General features: G+C 42.8%; 1 protein-coding gene and 1 pseudogene across 2 annotated transcripts in view; one reads left to right on the plus strand and one right to left on the minus strand.

Annotated features, from left to right (window-relative positions):
* LOC307199485 (C-C chemokine receptor type 5 pseudogene) overlaps positions 1 to 18635 on the minus strand; it is a 125513-nt pseudogene that overhangs the window by 39128 nt on the left and 67750 nt on the right. The gene's annotated exons all lie outside the window — the stretch shown is intronic.
* Positions 8649 to 15280, plus strand: XCR1 (X-C motif chemokine receptor 1). The gene is made up of 2 exons (XM_079947728.1): positions 8649 to 8812; positions 14092 to 15280. Exon 2 carries the CDS (start codon positions 14174 to 14176, stop codon positions 15206 to 15208), a length of 1035 nt encoding a protein of 344 aa, XP_079803854.1. The 5' UTR covers positions 8649 to 8812; positions 14092 to 14173; the 3' UTR covers positions 15209 to 15280.

Genomic DNA, 18635 nt, shown 5'->3' on the forward strand with positions numbered 1-18635 from the left:
CGTAACATTCATGGTGGAAGGTATTCAGGTCGGAGCGAAACAGTATAAACTTAAAGCATTTGCAGATGACCTAGTATTGACCTTACAGGAGCCAGAGCCTAGTACTAAAAGGGTATTGCAACTGATTTATGAGTTTGGTCGAGTGGCGGGATTTAAACTTAATAAGCAAAAAACCAAGGTTTTGAAAAAAAAACTTGACTTCTTTAGAATCAGAAAGGTTTCAGAAAGAGACAGAATTAAACGTGGTCAAAAAAGTAAGATACCTAGGGGTAAACATAACAGCGAAGAATATGAATTTATACAAAGATAATTATGAAAAATGCTGGTCTGAAATTAAAAGGGATCTAGATGTTTGGTCAAGACTGAAACTTTCCTTGTCAGGACGTATTGCTGCTATTAAGATGAATGTATTGCCAAAAATGCTGTTTTTGTTTCAAACTTTGCAGATTGTGGATAAAATGGAGTGTTTTGGGAGGTGGCAGAGAGATATTTCCAAATTTGTCTGGCAGGGCAAAAAGTCCAGAATCAAGTTTAAGATACTAACTGATGCAAAAGAAAGAGGGGGCTTTGCCCTGCCAGACTTAAAGCTGTACTATGAATCAGCAGCTTTCTGCTGGTTGAAAGATTGGCTACTTCTTGAAAACACTGATGTTTTAGATTTGGAAGGATTTAACAATGCTTTTGGTTGGCATGCATATCTGTGGTATGACAAGGTTAAAATACATAAGGCTTTCAAGAATCATGTTGTCAGAAAAGCAGTGTTCAATGTCTGGTCAAAATATAAAGACTTATTGGAAAATAAGACCCCAAGGTGGTTATCACCAATGGAGGCTAAGGCCCCGAAAAGACTCAATATGGAGGCCAAATGGCCGAAATATTGGGAAATAATAGAAAAAGATGGAGACAATTGGTGGTTGCAGAGTTTGGAGAAACTAAAGGGGAAAGTGCGAGATTGGCTACATTATGCTCAGATCAAAGAAGCTTTTAAGTTAGATCAAAAGTTAGGATTCCAGGTGGAAAAATCAAAGTTAGAAACAGAATTGTTAGAACCCAGTTCTAAGATACTTTCAAGAATGTATAACTTGCTGCTAAAATGGAATACACAGGATGAAACGGTCAAATCAGCTATGATAAAATGGGCACAGGACATAGGGTACAACATTATGTTTGCTGACTGGGAAAAGTTATGGACCACAGGCTTGAGATTTACGGCATGTAATGCCTTGAAAGAAAATATTATGAAAATGATATATAGGTAGTACATGACTCCAGTCAAGCTTGCAAAGATATACCATTTGTCTGACAATAAATGTTGGAAGTGTAAAGAAGCTGAAGGAACATTATTTCACCTCTGGTGGACTTGCCCTAGAGTGAAGGCTTTCTGGGAAATGATATATAATGAGCTGAAAAAGGTATTTAAGTATACCTTCCCTAAGAAACCAGAGGCCTTTCTTTTAGGCATTGTCGGCCAGAGTGTGCAAAAGAAGGATCGAACTTTTTTTATGTACGCTACAACAGCAGCAAGGATACTCATCGCTAAAAGCTGGAAAACTCAAGAATTACCCACACTGGAAGAATGGCAGATGCAACTGATAGACTATATGGAACTGGCGGAGATGACGGGCAGAATCCGAGACCTGGGAGAAGAACTGGTGGAGGAAGACTGGAAGAAATTCAAGGACTATCTACAAAAATATTGTAAATTGTATGATTGTTAAGAAAGATGTAAGATTAGCAAAAACATGGCTTCAACAAATTAGTTATAAAGAATATAAATTTAAATTCAATTGGAAGATGAAAAGATAAATTTGGGATAATTAATATTTCAAGATTAAGCTTCAATAAGAGTATGTTAAACCCCAAAATTTGAGACATTAAATATTGGAAAATTATATTATATGAATTAAATCAAGTTAATAATTTGCTGGTAAAATTTATGTTTAGAAAGCAGGAACAAGAGATGTGAGGAAGTCCAAAGTTGTGAATGAAATGTGGATAATGGAAAATATTATGTTATTATGTATGTTTTTTATTGGTTATACAAAATTTAATAAATATTATTATTAAAAAAAAAAAGAGAAAGGTAACTGGGGAGAAGATAGCTGATGATGTAGGTGAGCATATACCAAGATTGCAATCACTACTTCCTTTCTTCATTCACCTGGGACATGTACTGGGAGGAAAAGGCATGGATAATCTAACGAAGAGAATTTCATATGAAGTAATTTAACCACTTGTACCCTTGTAGACAGCAAGCTCTAGAATCAATCTAGATCGACACACTGGGCAATAGATATAGGTCACAATATAGATTTTAATTTCTGATGAAAACTCTGGGAAAAGGTAATTTGAAGCTCACAGCATGTTATTCTTTGAAGGAGATCTACTGGAAAATGATTTACAGATGGTATTTAACTCTGAGTAGGCTTGGGCAAACGTCGGCTCCCTCAGCCAGTAATGCAAGATGAGCACCGCAACCCCAGAGTCATTCGCGACTGGACTTAACTGTCAGGGGTTCTTTAAAAAAAAAAAGGCTTGCTAAGGTGTTTAAGACTGAATCAGATAAGTGCTGGAAATGCAAAGAGGTTGAGGGAAAGTTCTTTCATATGTGGTGGGCTTGTAAAAGGGTAAAAGAGTATTGGGAAATAATCCATAATGAATTGAAATAATGTTTACAAGTACTTTCCCCCCAAAAGCCAGAGTCCTTTCTGTTGGGGATAATTCAGATTGAAATTCCCAGGTTTCAAAAAAGGTTATTTATGTATGCCACTATTGTGGCCCATGTTTTGTTAGCCCAATACGTTTAGAAAAGATTGGAAAACGTTTTTTGAATATATGGGAAATAACTGTGTACAGCTGAAAATGCTGGCAGCATTAAGATAAATTCAACAGTGTAAATAAGTTATGATGGATGTAATAATGGAATGCTGAATGGTATAGTTTCTGTGGCACAAGGAGAAGGGGACGATAAAGGACGAGATGGTTGGACAGTGTTCTCAAAGCTACCAGCATGAGTTTGACCAAACTGCGGGATGCCAGTGTGGTGTAGTGGTTAAGAGCGGTGGACTCGTAATCTGGTGAACCGGGTTCGATTCCCCACTCCTCCACATGCAGCTGCTGGGTGACCTTGGGCTAGTCACACTTCTCTGAAGTCTCTCAGCCCCACTCACCTCACAGAGTGTTTGTTGTGGGGGAGGAAGGGAAAGGAGAATGTTAGCTGCTTTGAGACTCCTTCGGGTAGTGATAAAGCAGGATATCAAATCCAAATCCAGTGGAAGACAGGAGTGCCTGGCGTGCTCCGGTCCATGGGTTCACAAAGAGTTGGACACAACTAAACGACTAAACAACAACATAGTTTCTGTAAAATATCCAGGGATTTATGATATGTAAAATGAGGCATGGAAAGAGAAGGAGGGAAGTCACTGATATTTTAAGGATGTAAAAATGAGTGCTTTAAATTGTAAAACAGAAAAATTAATAAAAATTATATATATAAAAAATAGAATCAATCTAGATTGAAAGCAGAATGCTGGGGTCAAGCATGAACAATTCCAGATTGAAACAAACTACATGTGTGCTACAAATGGGTCAGTGTTTACGCGCCCTGAGATTGCAACACACCACCTTCTAGAGTTCTTGTGCAATACGGGCGAGCCAGGAAATGACACGCTGCTATTTCACTGCTTGTCTATGATTTGGCAATGTTGATGGTGAACTTCTCCTGTTCATCTACACCCATCCGCAGGTCCTGAGCATGAAGTCTGCTCAAAATATCATTTTAATGCAGCTCAAACCCAGTCTTCCCAAAATCCTGACTCTGATCCAAAGGCTTCTTGCACATGTACCAATTTACATGCACACATAGAGTTCCCACACCACCAAGAGTTTACCATGCAATGCAGTGTCACATCTGAGCAAGCATTTCCTTAATGCCATAGCCCAATCCCATTCCTGTCACATGCTTTGCTATAGTGCAATGACATTTATTTCCCCTATAATCAATCATCGTTCCTCTGGATTCATTTCTTAGTGTGAAATTTGCATGGGCAGGAGTAGGGATTGGGGGGGGGGGGAGAGAGAAATTCAATTCAGTTGCATGTGAAGCCAAATCGATCAAGTTTGTTCTTTCCGGAACAATATGAGAACCAAAATGCAGCCATCCTACAAAAATTCACACTTATTCAAACTTTGTGATAAAGTTCTCCAACCAATGTTTGCAAGATGTATATATTAGGGAAAGTGTGCATAAGAAATTTATAAATTAGTGAAAACAACATACGAAAATGCACTATATAAGGGGGAGATGCTTGCAAAGATGTGTACATCTGTCAAAACTGCATACGAAAAGATGTTTATTAGGAAAAATCCACACTAAAATACTGGTGAATTTTCATGAAGTTGTTGTTGTTTAATGCAAGCTGCTGCAGAGACATGGAGAACCGGATTTAAGATTGAAAGAATGAAAACTGAAATGGACAGATCCTTCTATCTTTTCTGCTTGCAGACACTTTGGGGAAATTTATTTCAAGCCTTCATTTCAGGACCTAAAGAAATAGTAGGGTGAGCAAATCAGTTGGGCAGGAGGCCATATTAAGTTGTAGAAACCCTATTTCCCTGACAAGAGCTGTTGGGGCTCAAACTGGGAAATTTTGGATGCTGCGCAGTTGGCCACTCAACTGCTTGTTGCAGCATCGGCGTAGGCAGCTTATGATGTTTAGGCCCTGGACTGATATGTGAGTCATTAGTTAGTCAATTGTCATTGGCTTCTCCTGGAAAGGAAGGAGGCTTCCTTTTTCCTGTTTCTTGGGCAACAACAGCTCAACCCGAACCCACAACGGCAAAAATTTTGTAGAAGCTTGAGATGCATATCACTGGCCCCACCCACAAGGTCCCCTTGTGTACCAGGTGCACCCACTCCAACCCAACCTTCTCTTACTGAGTAGCAAATGCTGAAGGGGCCTTCTAAGTCCATCCTAAGTAGGGTTACTGATTTGCTGAATGTGTTTGGAAGTGTCCTTCACACCTCTGTGGTAAACGTATGAGGGCATCAGGGTGTGCCCCCTGTGGGGATGGGGGGAAGGAACAGCACATACCCCGCCTTACACAATTTTTGCCCTTGTGGGTTCAGGTTGACTAGCTGAAGGGGGCTAAGGTCTTCCTGAAGTCTGGCTTGCTTGTCAATCTTGACATCTGTCTTGCTTCTTGATTCTGCCTCCTGGTGTCGCCCTCAGTCCTGGCTTTCTCCCATAGCCCTTAGCTCACCTCAGTCTGCAGCTGACAGTCTAGCTCTGACATTCACCAAAGAGAGTTTCAGTTACTAGCAGATTGCCAAATGTATGGGTTCCATTCCGTGCCTGTGTGACTATTGCCAAAGGCAGCAGCCCACAGTCTCCTCCAGTTCTCTTCTGAAAAGCATGTGATGGAATGTCAACACATCCATGAAAGGTTTCCCTGAGACTATTCTGTCATGGGCTGATTCTTGTGCAGAAACTTTCCAAGTTGCTAACACAATGCAAATTGTACACCACTACCTTGTGCTGGGAAGGGCAACTCAGCACTATCAACTGATCTCCTGCCTTTTCTTTTCTCACTTAAAAGCCTCTCCAATTTTGATCAGTTTTGAGTAGCTCCGAGAATGAAGTCAACCGCATCTTTTCCCTATGCAATTTTCAGAATTTAAATTGCTCCCTGGAGCTGCTATGGCACTCCAATAGAATACACACACACACACACACACACACACACACACACACACACACATATATTGCGAAAGGCTGGGCTGGATGAATCCCTAGCCAGAATTAAGATTGCCGGAAGAAATATCAACAACCTCAGATATGCAGATGACAAAACATTGATGGCAGAAAGTGAGGAGGAATTAAAGAGCCTTTTAATGAGGGTGAAAGAGGAGAGTGCAAAATATGGTCTGAAGCTCAACATCAAAAAAATGAAGATCATGGCCACTGGTCCCATCACCTCCTGGCAAATAGAAGGGGAAGAAATGGAGGCAGTGAGAGGTTTTACTTTCTTGGGCTCCATGATCACCGCAGATGGTGACAGCAGCCACGAAATTAAAAGATCCCTGCTTCTTGGGAGAAAAGCAGTGACAAACCTAGACAGCATCTTAAAAAGCAGAGACATAACCTTGCCAACAAAGGCACTTATAGTTAAAGCTATGGTTTTCCCAGTAGTCATGTGTGGAAGTGAGAGCTGGACCATAAAGAAGGCTGATCGCCGAAGAATTGATGCTTTTGAGTTATGGTGCTGGAGGAGACTCTTGAGAGTCCCATGGACTGCAAGAAGATCAAGCGTATCCATTCTTAAGGAAATCAGCCCTGAGTGCTCACTGGAAGGACAGATCGTGAAGTTGAGGCTCCAGTACTTTGGCCACCTCATGAGAAGAGAAGACTCCCTGGAAAAGACCCTGATGTTGGGAAAGATGGAGGGCACAAGGAGAAGGGGACGACAGAGGATGAGATGGTTGGACAGTGTTCTCGAAGCTACCAGCATGAGTTTGACCAAACTGCAGGAGGCAGTGGAAGACAGAAATGCCTGGCATGCTCTGGTCCATGGGGTCACGAAGAGTCGGACACGACTAAATGATTAAACAACAATAATATATATTGCTAGAATTTCGTAACTAGACATTAGACTAGAAGCATTCCGATGTTGCTACTTACAAACAACAGAGGAAGCAATGAGAAAGATCTCAGTTCCTCGCCCCGCTCTCTCCAGCAAAACAGCCAGCATGTAGCAGTTTCTGAACCTAATGAATGCTCCACACTGAATGCTCATCACTCTTCTCTCAACAAGGACACCCGAGGGCTATTGTCTTTTAAACAGGCTTTTTGACAATGTTGCTATACCAATCGGCATTTAATTAGAGATCTGTGCTCTGTTTACAGCTGTTTTAAATTCAATTTTGCTTTTATTAAAGTGTACTGGGTTTTGATTTTAACGGCTACCTCTTAGTTGTTGTTTTTTTGTAATTCTAAATGGATTACTCTTATGAAATTGTTCAGTAATGAGAGTGCCTTACAGCACAATCCTGTTCCCACGATGGTGGTGGGGTGTGTGTGTGTGTGTGTGTGTGTGTAGGTGGCATATAGGTGTCTCTTTGCCAGACTCTGCTGGTCAAAAGAATAACCGCTCATGGTGGTGGACCTCTGCAGGTGGAAAGCTACTGGTGGGACCTACACCAGAGAACCCCAAAATGGAGCTAGACCCAAAACATCATGGTTCCTCAAAGGAGCCTGAAACTTGGGTTTCTCTGCTATGCTAGCCAAGAGCTGGTTCAGCAAAACAGGATGGAAAGAAGTCAGCCATCTCTATCCAGGGATGCATGAATCTGTCCATTTAATTTTTCTCAGTTTCTCCATATTTCCACATTAAAGGTAAAGGTAAAGGGACCCCTGACCCTTTAGGTCCAGTCGTGACCGATTCTGGGGTTGCGGCACTCATCTCGCTTTATTGGCCGAGGGAGCCGGCGTACAGCTTCCGGGTCATGTGGCCAGCATGACTAAGCCGCTTCTGGCAAACCAGAGCAGCGCACGGAAATGCCGTTTACCTTCCTGCCAGAGCGGTACCTATTTATCTACTTGCACTTTGACATGCTTTTAAACTGCTAGGTTGGCAGGAGCAGGGACCGAGCAACAGGAGCTCACCCTGTTGCAGGGATTTAAACTGCCAGCCTTCTGATCAGCAAGTCCTAGGCTCTGTGGTTTAACCCACAGTGGCACCCGCGTCCCATTTCCACATTAGTTTGCTTTTTAAAAAAACCAGCACATCATGGAACGTCATCAGCATTCGGGACAGAATTTTCCCCAGTATACAATTTCCCCTAATATGCTCATCTTTGCCTAGAAGTTTCCCTACTGTAATGCATTTTAATGCTAGTTCCATTTTCAGCATGTAGTATATGCGTTCCTTTACACATTACTTGACAAGAGAACTACGCTGCAAAATTTGAAGAAGTGTTATTTTTGACAGATGGCTGGGCTTTGGTTTGCAGACTGTTTTGGGAAGGGCAAATCCGATGACTTTGTCTTTATATACAACTGAATTGAATTTCTCTTCCTCTCTCCAGACTCCACCTCAATCTTGCACTCCAATCTTGCACCCTGCTTGTCAAGAGTGGCAGGTCTTTGGATCTGTCACTTTGCTCTAATGCTCCCGACTGAAAGATTGGATCTCCCTGACAAATTATATTTTGTATTCATTAAGATATTGTAAGCCTCTTTGTGGAGGCTCGCCTTAAAAAGCAGGGCATAAATAACGTAAGTAAATGAATAAAATCAATAGGATGCAAAATTAAAATTGTGGTTCTGCATCATGATATGTAATAAAGCAATATAGTCACCCAAAAACCTTGCTCCCTCTCCGTGCTCAACATCATGAGTATGTTTACCCAGAAGTAAATGTTTGCTTCGGACTACAATTTTCATTCCACAAACCTCTCTGCTGGGCGAGAATAAAGTGGTTTATGCTTCTTATGATGAAGAGCAAAACTGAAACCAGTACTTTAGGTAGTCAATTCCTGAAATAATTCCCCCCAGCTGCTGGTATTTCTGAAATGTGACTTTTCTGTATTTGTTTCCTTTTTGGAACATCAGAAAGCAAGCCTGCCACTTGCTTGCTTCTTCTTTTTTTAAAATCTCTTTCTTATTTTGAGTTTTGTGCTTTGGTGCAATATTTATTTTTTAAGGCAGGAAATAACTTCCTTGCTATAGGGGTAGGGAACTGCATCTGACCAGAGGACTGGATCACCATCTCCTCCCCCCGCCTCCCAAAGTCCAGTGACCAAGTTTGACAGGTGGGTGGGGCTGCTCTCCTGTCAGTCACATGACATCATGTGATGTTGGGTGACTTGTTTTTATAGAGTGCTGTGCAGAGATGCCTTGGCCATCAGTAGGTGACTGGGGCTTCCAAAATACTGACTGGGAACCTTTGCAGTTCCTGCCACTTAGCTGATTGGCAGGGCCTGCAAACCCAATTTATGCCCAGCTGTGTCTTTATGTGCCCCATGCTTGACGTTGTATATGGGCAGGTGGGCACAGGTAGGCCAAACAACAGCCTTTGGGCCAAATGTCAGGGAGTGCAGGGGGTGGGAGGGCTGCAGAGCAAGACAGAGAAACCAGCAAATGCAGGGCAAGCATTCGCCCTCTTTTTCTTTGCCTCGGGCAGTAAATTGCCTTGGGCTGGTCCTCATAGGGCATTGTGAAATCACTCCACAGACCAGCAGTGAAACAGCCATTTGCCAGTCAACGCTGGATAGACTGCCCCTGCGACTGAGCTTCAAGTCTGTAAAAGACTAGTCAGGTCTTTAAAAATATGGGAGGCAACATGGAAAACAAATGTTACATGAGTTCCTTTGATGCTTTGTACCCTTAATGGCTCATTACCCCCAAGCTATCACCTCACAGCTAGACTGGTGACTGGGAACAGCCGCTGAGACCATATAACACCAGTCCTGAAAGACCTACATTGGCTCCCAGTACGTTTCCAAGCACAATTCAAAGTGTTGGTGCTGACCTTTCAAGCCCTAAACGGCCTCCGCCAGGTATACCTGAAGGAGCATCTCCACCCCCATCATTCAGCCAGGACACTGAGGTCCAGCTCCGAGGGCCTTCTGGCGGTTCCCTCATTGTGAGAAGTGAGGCTACAGGGAACCAGGCAGAGAACTTTCTTGGTAGTGGCGCCCGCCCTGTGGAACGTTCTCCCATCAGATGTCAAGGAAATAAACAACTATCCTACTTTTAGAAGACATATGAAGGCAGACCTGTTTAGGGAAGTTTTTAATGTTTGATGTTTTATTGTGTTTTTAATATTCTGTTGGGAGCTGCCCAGAGTGGCTGGGGAAACCCAGCCAGATGGGCAGGGTATAAATAATAAATTACTATTATTGTTATCACAGCATGAGGCTAATCCTAGCTTAATTAGCTTTTTAAACATGCTGATCAGAAGCATCTTGTACACAGCTTAAATACACACAGCTCTAGCACAGTTTTGACGCTCTGATCTTAATTAAATTCTAGCGCCCACTGGTCCCAGGAGTTTAGGGCAAGTCTAGCACCCCCAACTCATAACATTATTATTACGACAAGGCCTTTCTTTAAACAATCAGATGCACAACTAGATCTATACGTTTCCCCATTTCGTGGATGCATTGTATGTGCTGTATCTTGTTCCTTTCTATTTTCTGCGGTTATGTGGCTTGCTTTCTGTAACTTCTTCAATTCCTTTGAAACTGACTCATCTTGAAATCAGCTATCTTGGCCCTATCTATTTCATTGGTTTCTGTTCTTAACTTCTTCGGTTCTTTCTAAACTGACTCATGTGGAAATTACTTCTGCTTGTACCTACATTCTGTTTTTGTAGTGCTATCCCCTGTGGTCACCATGGTGGTGATTCTGCTTCTCCATAGATCATGCCAGTTAGTGCCTGAGTCTTTGGATAGTCTTCCTGGAGCCAAATGCCGTGTTATGTCAGCAAGAGGATTAGCAATGTTAAAAACACACACAAGCACAGGGGAGAGGGACCAGAGTCACCCCTCATGTGGTGGAGTGTAAGAATGGAGGCCAAGGTTGGAGGTAGGAGGTAGGCCAAAAAATGTGCATCACCAGCAGCAATTGCCTCTGGAAAGTGTTGCTCTTGGTTTGTTGTTGTTTAGTCATTTAGTCGTGTCCGACTCTTCGTGACCCCATGGACCAGAGCACGCCAGGCACTCCTGTTTTCCACTGCCTCCCGCAGTTTGGTCAAACTCATGCTGGTAGCTTCGAGAACACTGTCCAACCATCTCATCCTCTGACGTCCCCTTCTCCGTGTGCCCTCCATCTTTCCCAACATCAGGGTCTTTTCCAGGGAGTCTTCTCGTCTCATGAGGTGGCCAAAGTATTGGAGCCTCAGCTTCAGGATCTGTCCTTCCAGTGAGCACTCAGGGCTGATTTCCTTCAGAATGGAGAGGTTTGATCTTCTTGCAGTCCATGGGACTCTCAAGGGTCTCCTCCAGCACCATAATTCAGAAGTATCAATTCTTTGGCGATCAGGCTTCTTCATGGTCCAGCTCTCACTTCCCCTTCGTGGATCACTGCCTTGCCATGGTGAAGGGGCTTGAATAACTCAGAGAAGCTATGAGCTATGCCGTGCAGTGCCACCCAAGATGGACAGGTCGTAGTGGAGAGTTTTGACCAAATGTGATCCACCTGGAGCAGGAACCGGCAAGCCACTCTAGTATCCCTGCCAAGAAAACTCCATGGACAAAAACAACAGGCACTCAGAGATAGCACCAGGCAATAATATTCTGAATTCTCAGGCAATTGCTGAAGCTTATGCATTCTAGCAGGGCTCCCTGGAATTGACATCTACTTTGTCTGCGCTCTGCCCCCTCCCAGGAGGTGCCACTCACCAGGGCTTCCAGTGTGGTCAGCACCCCCCCCCCTTACAATTTACACATCGCTTAATTATAGTCATCTCCATTGGGGCCTGGCTAACAGGCTTACTCAGAGACACAGCCACTCCAGTTTTCACACATCTACTCTCAGGGCTGGTGAGGGCAGGGCAGTCTAATATCAGCTTAAATAGGGGAGCCAGCCCAGATTTGAAGCCGTATGGGAGCCCTGTCAACCTCTTAAGTCATCTGCAGAGCCAATAGCAGCAATGACGCCCTCTAGCCAGGGACACGAGGATGGCTCTGAAGTATACTGGAGACCAACCCATTAGCTTCATACTCTTAAGGTGTCATGGTGGCATAGCGAGCAAGGTGCCAGGCAGCCCTGCTACCCCTGGGCCCAATCTGCACAACTGTGCATAGGGAGAGCGGAGGATGCAGCTCATTCTCCTCACTCTTCATCTCTGCTTTCACACCTGGAGAGAGCAGATGAAGAGGGCTGTGAGGCTCCAGGGGTTGGCAGTGTCCCCCTCCTGCAGGAGCACAGGATGGCCTCAAGGGTCAGAGTGGTTGGTCATCTGCCAAGGGCCCACACCACAGTAGGGGCCCCACTGGCAAGTGCCCACTTGGACCCGCTTCTCTTCTTCACCATTGCAACCTGCTTGGTCCCTCACCTTTGCTGCTGACCCGGGCAATGATGCTAGTGAGAAGAAGGAGCAGTCAATGTCACTGTCTGCATGCTCATTGGCTCTTTGCCTAGCAAGACAGCAAGCAGGTGGCAGCAACAATGAGGAACAAGAGGAGCAACTGGAGACTATGATTGTGATGGTGTCTTGCCCAAGAGATCTCCAAAACATGGAGCCAGCACCTCGGTAGCTTTTGCAGGGGCCTACCAAGAGCAAACGAAGATCATGGCCACTGGGCCCATCACCTCCTGGCAAACAGAAGCCGAAAGAATGGAGGCAGTGAGAGATTTTACTTTCTTGGGCTCCATGATCACTGCAGATGGTGACAGCAGTCACAAAATTAAAAGACGCCTGCTCCTTGGGAGAAAAGCAATGACAAACCTAGACAGCGTCTTAAAAAGCAGAGACATCACCTTGCCAACAAAGGTCCGTATAGTTAAAGCTATGGTTTTCCCAGTAGTGATGTATGGAAGTAAGAGCTGGACCATAAAGAAGGCTGATCGCCGAAGAATGGACAGTGGAAGACAGGAGTGCCATGGGGTCATGAAGAGTCGGACACGACTAAACAACTAAACAACAACAAAAATCTCTGAGTGGCATGGCTCCTTTGTAATAAAGGAGGAAATACATCACCAATGAGGATAAAGTAGTGCACCAAATCGCATAACATTTGCATCTGCTCATTTATATCAAGAGATGCAAATTTAGAAATAATTATTACAGTTCAAAAAGAAATATATAATAAAACTTATCATAATGGGGAAGATTGTGTGTCTGCTCTGTGTGCTTCCTATTTTATGGTTGATGAACAACTTTAAGGGCTCTGCTCTCCCTTTTTTATTGATTTCTTTAGACTGGATTTGGCCTGGGCAGCCCTTCAAAAAGGAATTTATTTTGTAAAGTAGGGTGCATGGCCATCCTACAATTAGGACAGAAGATAAGGAACCTAAGGCTGCAACAGGACGACTTCAGCCACTCTCCCGATAAATAGTAAAAGGGGTCCTTGACTTCTGAAGTGGAGCATGGTGGAACTTGTGTGGGAACTCCTTACTTATAGGGAAAGACATAATTTACTTCCAAGTTTCTTTAAACTTGAAGGGTGCTGTCACAAAGCAGTGATGAATTTGTGGGTGTCTCTTATGAATGACAGACTTGATATCTTGAGACGGATAACAGCGAGGAGAGAAAATGAAAACTTGCCCAATATTATTCTTTTTTCCTCTTCACCAAACTTTTCTTGGGCATTGCAAGTATAGGCCATCGTAAAACATCCATATATAAAAAATTTAAAATATATACAAATAAACATGTAAAATATGTAATAGTGAGGATTTTCATTGGAATTTCTTCCCGCTAAATAGTGCCATTCGTCACTCTCAGAGATACTATTGACAAAAACTCAGCCACCCTTGCAGTTACTACTGGGTTAATGTCAGACATATAGAATCTGATATTTTCATGGTGCTGTAATGTTAGACTACCCAAAACAAGGGACAGCATGCTTGCCCAATATTATTCTTCTTATTGAGGAATCCCTGCTAAGCTCCCAAAGAATCCCAAATTTCCCTGAAATGCAATTTTAAAAGCATTGCTTTGAAATACTATGAAAGACATAAAGTATATACAGTGGTACCTTGGAACTCAAACGGCTTGACTCCCGAACGCCGCAAACCCGGATGTAAGTGTTCTGATTTGTGGATGTTTTTCGGAAGCCGATCGTCCGACACGGTTTCCGATTGAGTGCAGGAAGCTCCTGCAGCCAATCAGAAGCTGTGCCTTGGTTTTTGAATGGTTTTGGGAGTTGAACAAACTCCCAGAATGGATTAAGTTCGAGAACCAATGTACCACTGTACTACAATAATAAATACAAACACTTTATTTACCACCACCACCATCCAGACTAATTTAAAAGAAGTATATTTAGTACAGCTAATTTGGTACAATAGCAGAACCGATTAAGTTTCACTACCTGTTTTGAAGTTTGTATATTTGTTTCTGGTGTCCTGATTTCTTTTTCAGTTTTCCACTGACCTCAGTGCAGGTTCCTTGCTTGGAGGGGGTTTTATCCACAGCTTCAGAAGTGGACAAGCCCACCCAGAAGATGGAACCGACGGACTATATGCTTGAGGCAACCCTAGATTATGATCCAGCAAATTATCCTTCAGTCGAGTCTAATGTGTGCGAGATGGGGTCTGTTTCCACAATTACGAATATCTTTACCAGCATCCTGTATTCTCTCATTTTTCTCCTCAGCCTGCTAGGAAATAGCCTTGTCTTGTGCGTCGTAATGAAATACGAAAGCCTCACCTCCTTAACAAACCTCTTCATCGTGAACCTTTGCATCACTGACTTGACTTTCTCTTGCACGCTCCCTTTCTGGATTGTGTACAATTATTACGGATGGATTTTTGGCGATTTCCTCTGCAAAGCTGTGACCGCCATTTTCTCTGTCAGCTACTATGGTGGTGCCATCTTCCTGACCATAATGACAGTCCTCCGGTACCTGGCTGTGGTGGATCCCTTGTCATCACTGAGAACTCAGACGAAAAGGTGCGGAAAACTGTTGAGTTTGGCCATTTGGGTGTGCAGCGTGTTAGTTGTGGTTCCTGAGATTATTTTTACCCGTGTAATACCTCACAATGGCGTACAGTACTGCGACTACGAAGGGGAATCTATTTGGAAGCTGGTGGAATTGGGCCAGCAATCTGCCTTCTTCCTATTTTCCTTCGCGATCATTGCATTTTGTTACATAAGGATGCTGAAGATCCTGCTTCGGCAGCGGTCTCAAAGGAGGCACCGGACCGTAAGGCTCATATTTGCTATAGTGCTGGTCTTTTTCCTGAGCTGGGCACCTTTTAACGTGCTTGGTTCTGTGTACGTTTTGTCCTTTCAGCAGCACATTGTCCTACCCTGCGAACAGTACAGGCAAGTTTTCTTTGCTTTCGACATCAGCCGCAAAATAGCCTATGGCCACTGCTGCCTCAACCCGGTGCTCTACGTCTTCGTCGGAGTGAAATTCAGAAGGCACCTGAAACTCCTGTACAAGCATTATTCCCCTTGCCACAGCAGGATCCCACCTTCCAGCCCCAGAGCTCATTCTCACATGAGCCCCTATGAGGATGCATCAATGTACTGAAGCAAAGGCGGCCTGAAAAAGGGAGAGTCTCATTGACCCAGCCAGCCTAACAAATAGATGAATGGCCACAACATGTGTTGCTATTTTTTAACTAATGGGGGGGGGTTCTCAAAAAGGCTAAATCCAGGTGAAATAGTGGTGGGGAGGAGATGCAGGTTGCCATTTTGATGCCAAGGAACCTGCAAAAACTTGCATACACGAGGAGCTCCCATCCCACAATAAACAGCCATATGCAATTGCATATTTGACCCAACATAGCTACAAACACATGGAAACTCCCGGACATGAATTCAAATCTTGCATGCAGAAATTAGGAAGAGCAGAGTTTTGTCTATGTGCTGTTATACATGGACAAATTTGAAGGAAAAGTGCTATAGTTCAGTAGTAGAAGCAAATGTTTTACATGCAAAAGGTTTCATGTTCAGTCCCTGGCTTTTTCAGGCAGGGCTGGTAAGAAGACCACTGTCTGGAGAAGTCCTTTCTGTTAATGCAGACAAAGCTGAGCTAAAGAGAAAGACCGAATGTCCAACTCAGCATAAGGCAGTTTTTTGTTTTCCAAATGCAGGCTGAAGTTTTCATTCAGAGTTAGGATAAGGGTAAGGGTTTCACCATTAAGAAAACCAACTACTAATTTGCAGCACAGTGGTTGAAATATGTCCCTCTTTGGGTTCACTTGAAATGGTGGCAAACCCTTCCACAATATAACCTCTCAAAACTTGTTTAGTTCTACAGTGATACAGCATATATAGAGTTGCTACGAAACCTTCATATATATATATATATATATATATATATATATATATATATATGATCTGTACTTTTGCATTATGAATGTCTGATAATTGTAGAAAGCTGTCAGTTCCGATTTAAGGCATTTTAACCTTCGCAGTTTCCAGGTGGAGGAAGATTGGAAGAAATTCAAGGACTATCTACAAAAATATTGTAACTTGTATGATTGTTAAGAAAGATGTAAGATTACCAAAAACATGGCTTCAACAAACTAATTATAAAGAATACAAATTTAAATTTAATTGGAAGATGAAAAGATAAATTTTGGATAAGTAACATTTTATAATTAAGTGTCAATAAGAGTATGTTAAATTTTAAAATCTGAGATATTAATATTGAAAAATTATATTATATGAATTAAACCAAGTTAATAATTTGCTGGTAAAATTTATGAGCTTAGAAAGCAGGAACAAGGGTTGTGAGGAAGTCCAAAGATGAATATGAAATGTGGATTTCGGAAAAGATTGTGTTATTACCTATGTATTTTATTGTTATACTAAAATTTAATAAATATTATAAAAAATAATAATAATAACCTTCGCAGTTTCCATAATGAAAAGGGTTTAAAATGCATACTCCATAAGTACAATGAACAAGTAAGGGAAAATAGCATTATTTTAAAAATTGCATTGTTTTGGGTTTTTTTTTTTCTGTTCCTAATAAAGTGTTTTTGAAAACTGAAGATGTGGTTTTTGAGCGGCATTTTATGCTTGGACATGGGCTCTGGTCACAGGTACTGCCAGTCAACATATCCCCAAACAGATTCAGGTAGGTAGCCGTGTTGGTCTGACACAGTCAAAATAAAAATAAAAAAATAAAAAATTTTCCAGTAGCACCTTATAGACCAACTAAGTTTGTTCTGGTATAAGCTTTCGTGTGCATATGCAGAAGTGTGCATGCACACAAAAGCTTATACCAAACCAAACTTAGTTGGTCTATAAGGTGCTACTGGACAATTTTTTATTTTTTTATTTTTATGTCCCCAAATAGTTTAATTATCTTAGAGCTAATCCTCCCAAGACAGCAGCAGTAGCAGATGATGAATTCCTTGGAGAATCTGCTGTCCCTGTGGATACTGCCACCTGAGGCAGTTCTCTGACCTTGCCTCATGGGTAGGCCGGCCCTGGGTTATAGAACAGGAAGAAGTGTAGTAGCTGAACAGTTCAACGGAGGGATATGAAAAGTGGGGTCCCCCAAGGACTGGCATTGGGGTCTGTGCTTTTAAACATTTGTAAATGACCTGAAGTTGCAAGTGGACCGTGAGGTGGCTGGGTTTGTTGATTATAACCAAATTGTTCAGGGTAGCAATAAACAAAAAAGGGAATCCTCAGAAGATCATAGTGATCTAGCAGGCCTGTGTTCTTTCAGGTAATCTGATCCCAAGTTCTTTAGAACTTTATACAGTGGTACCTCGGGTTACATACGCTTCAGGTTACATACACTTCAGGTTACAGACTCCGCTAACCAAAAAATAGTGCTTCAGGTTAAGAACTTTGCTCCAGGATGAGAACAGAAATCGTGCTTCGGCGGCACGGCAGCAGCAGGAGGCCCCATTAGCTAAAGTGGTGCTTCAGGCTAAGTATAGTTTCAGGTTAAGTACGGACCTCCGGAACGAATTAAGTACTTAACCCGAGGTATCACTGTATGTTAATAAAAACACCTTAAGCCTGGTTCAGTAGCAAACTTTCAGCCATGTGTTCAGCCATGCATGCATGTGTTTCCTCTCAGATGTTGCATGCATGGCCAGATGTCCCAGCTCGCTACTGTGTTCTGCACCACCTGCAGCCTCCAAGTCAACCTTAAGGGCAGCCCAACACATAGTGAATAACAGTAGTCAAACCTGGAGGTTATCAGTGCGTTGGTTACAGTGGCCAAGTCATTTCTTTCCAGGAATGAACATACCTGGTGTTCCAGCCCCTTCATGTCATGCACCCTTGACAGAGATGTAACTAGGTGTAAGTAACTAGCTCTGAGAAACAGAGCTGCCATCAGCTTCTTTATGACATCTCAGTCTAAATCTCCTCATTACCTCTAACAGTGCCTTCATATAGATGCTAAATTGCATTGGACAAAACAGTATCCTATGGCGGTATCCTATACAGTGGTACCTCTGGTTAAGAACTTAATTCGTTCCGGAGGTCCGTTCTTAACCTCAAACTGTTCTTAACCTGAGGTACCACTTTAGCTAATGGGGCCTCCCGCTGCCGCCATTACACAATTTCTGTTCTCATCCTGAAGCAAAGTTCTTAATCCGAGGCACTATTTCTGGGTTAGCGGAGTCTGTAACCTGAAGCGTCTGTAACCTGAAGCGTCTGTAACCTGAGGTACCACTGTACTGTATAACTGCTGAGGTACAGTCACCCAACACTACTCTCTGAAATCTGCCCTGCAGACACAAGTTGAAACAGTCTTTCAGTGCCCACAACTCCACAACAGTGTCCACAACTCCCATTCCATAGATCTGATCCAGGAGGATACCAATGGTATCAAAAGCCATTGTGAAATTGAGCAAGAGGATCAGGACCATACTCCTTGCTTACATTTCCAATAAAGGTAATTCATAAGGCAACCAAGACCAATTCCATCCCAAAACCAGACCCAAATGGGTCTGGTGTGGAGAACGGTTTTTGTCCACTGG

Source organism: Podarcis cretensis (assembly GCF_951804945.1).
Source record: "Podarcis cretensis genome assembly, chromosome: 12".
Lineage (NCBI taxonomy): Eukaryota > Metazoa > Chordata > Lepidosauria > Squamata > Lacertidae > Podarcis > Podarcis cretensis.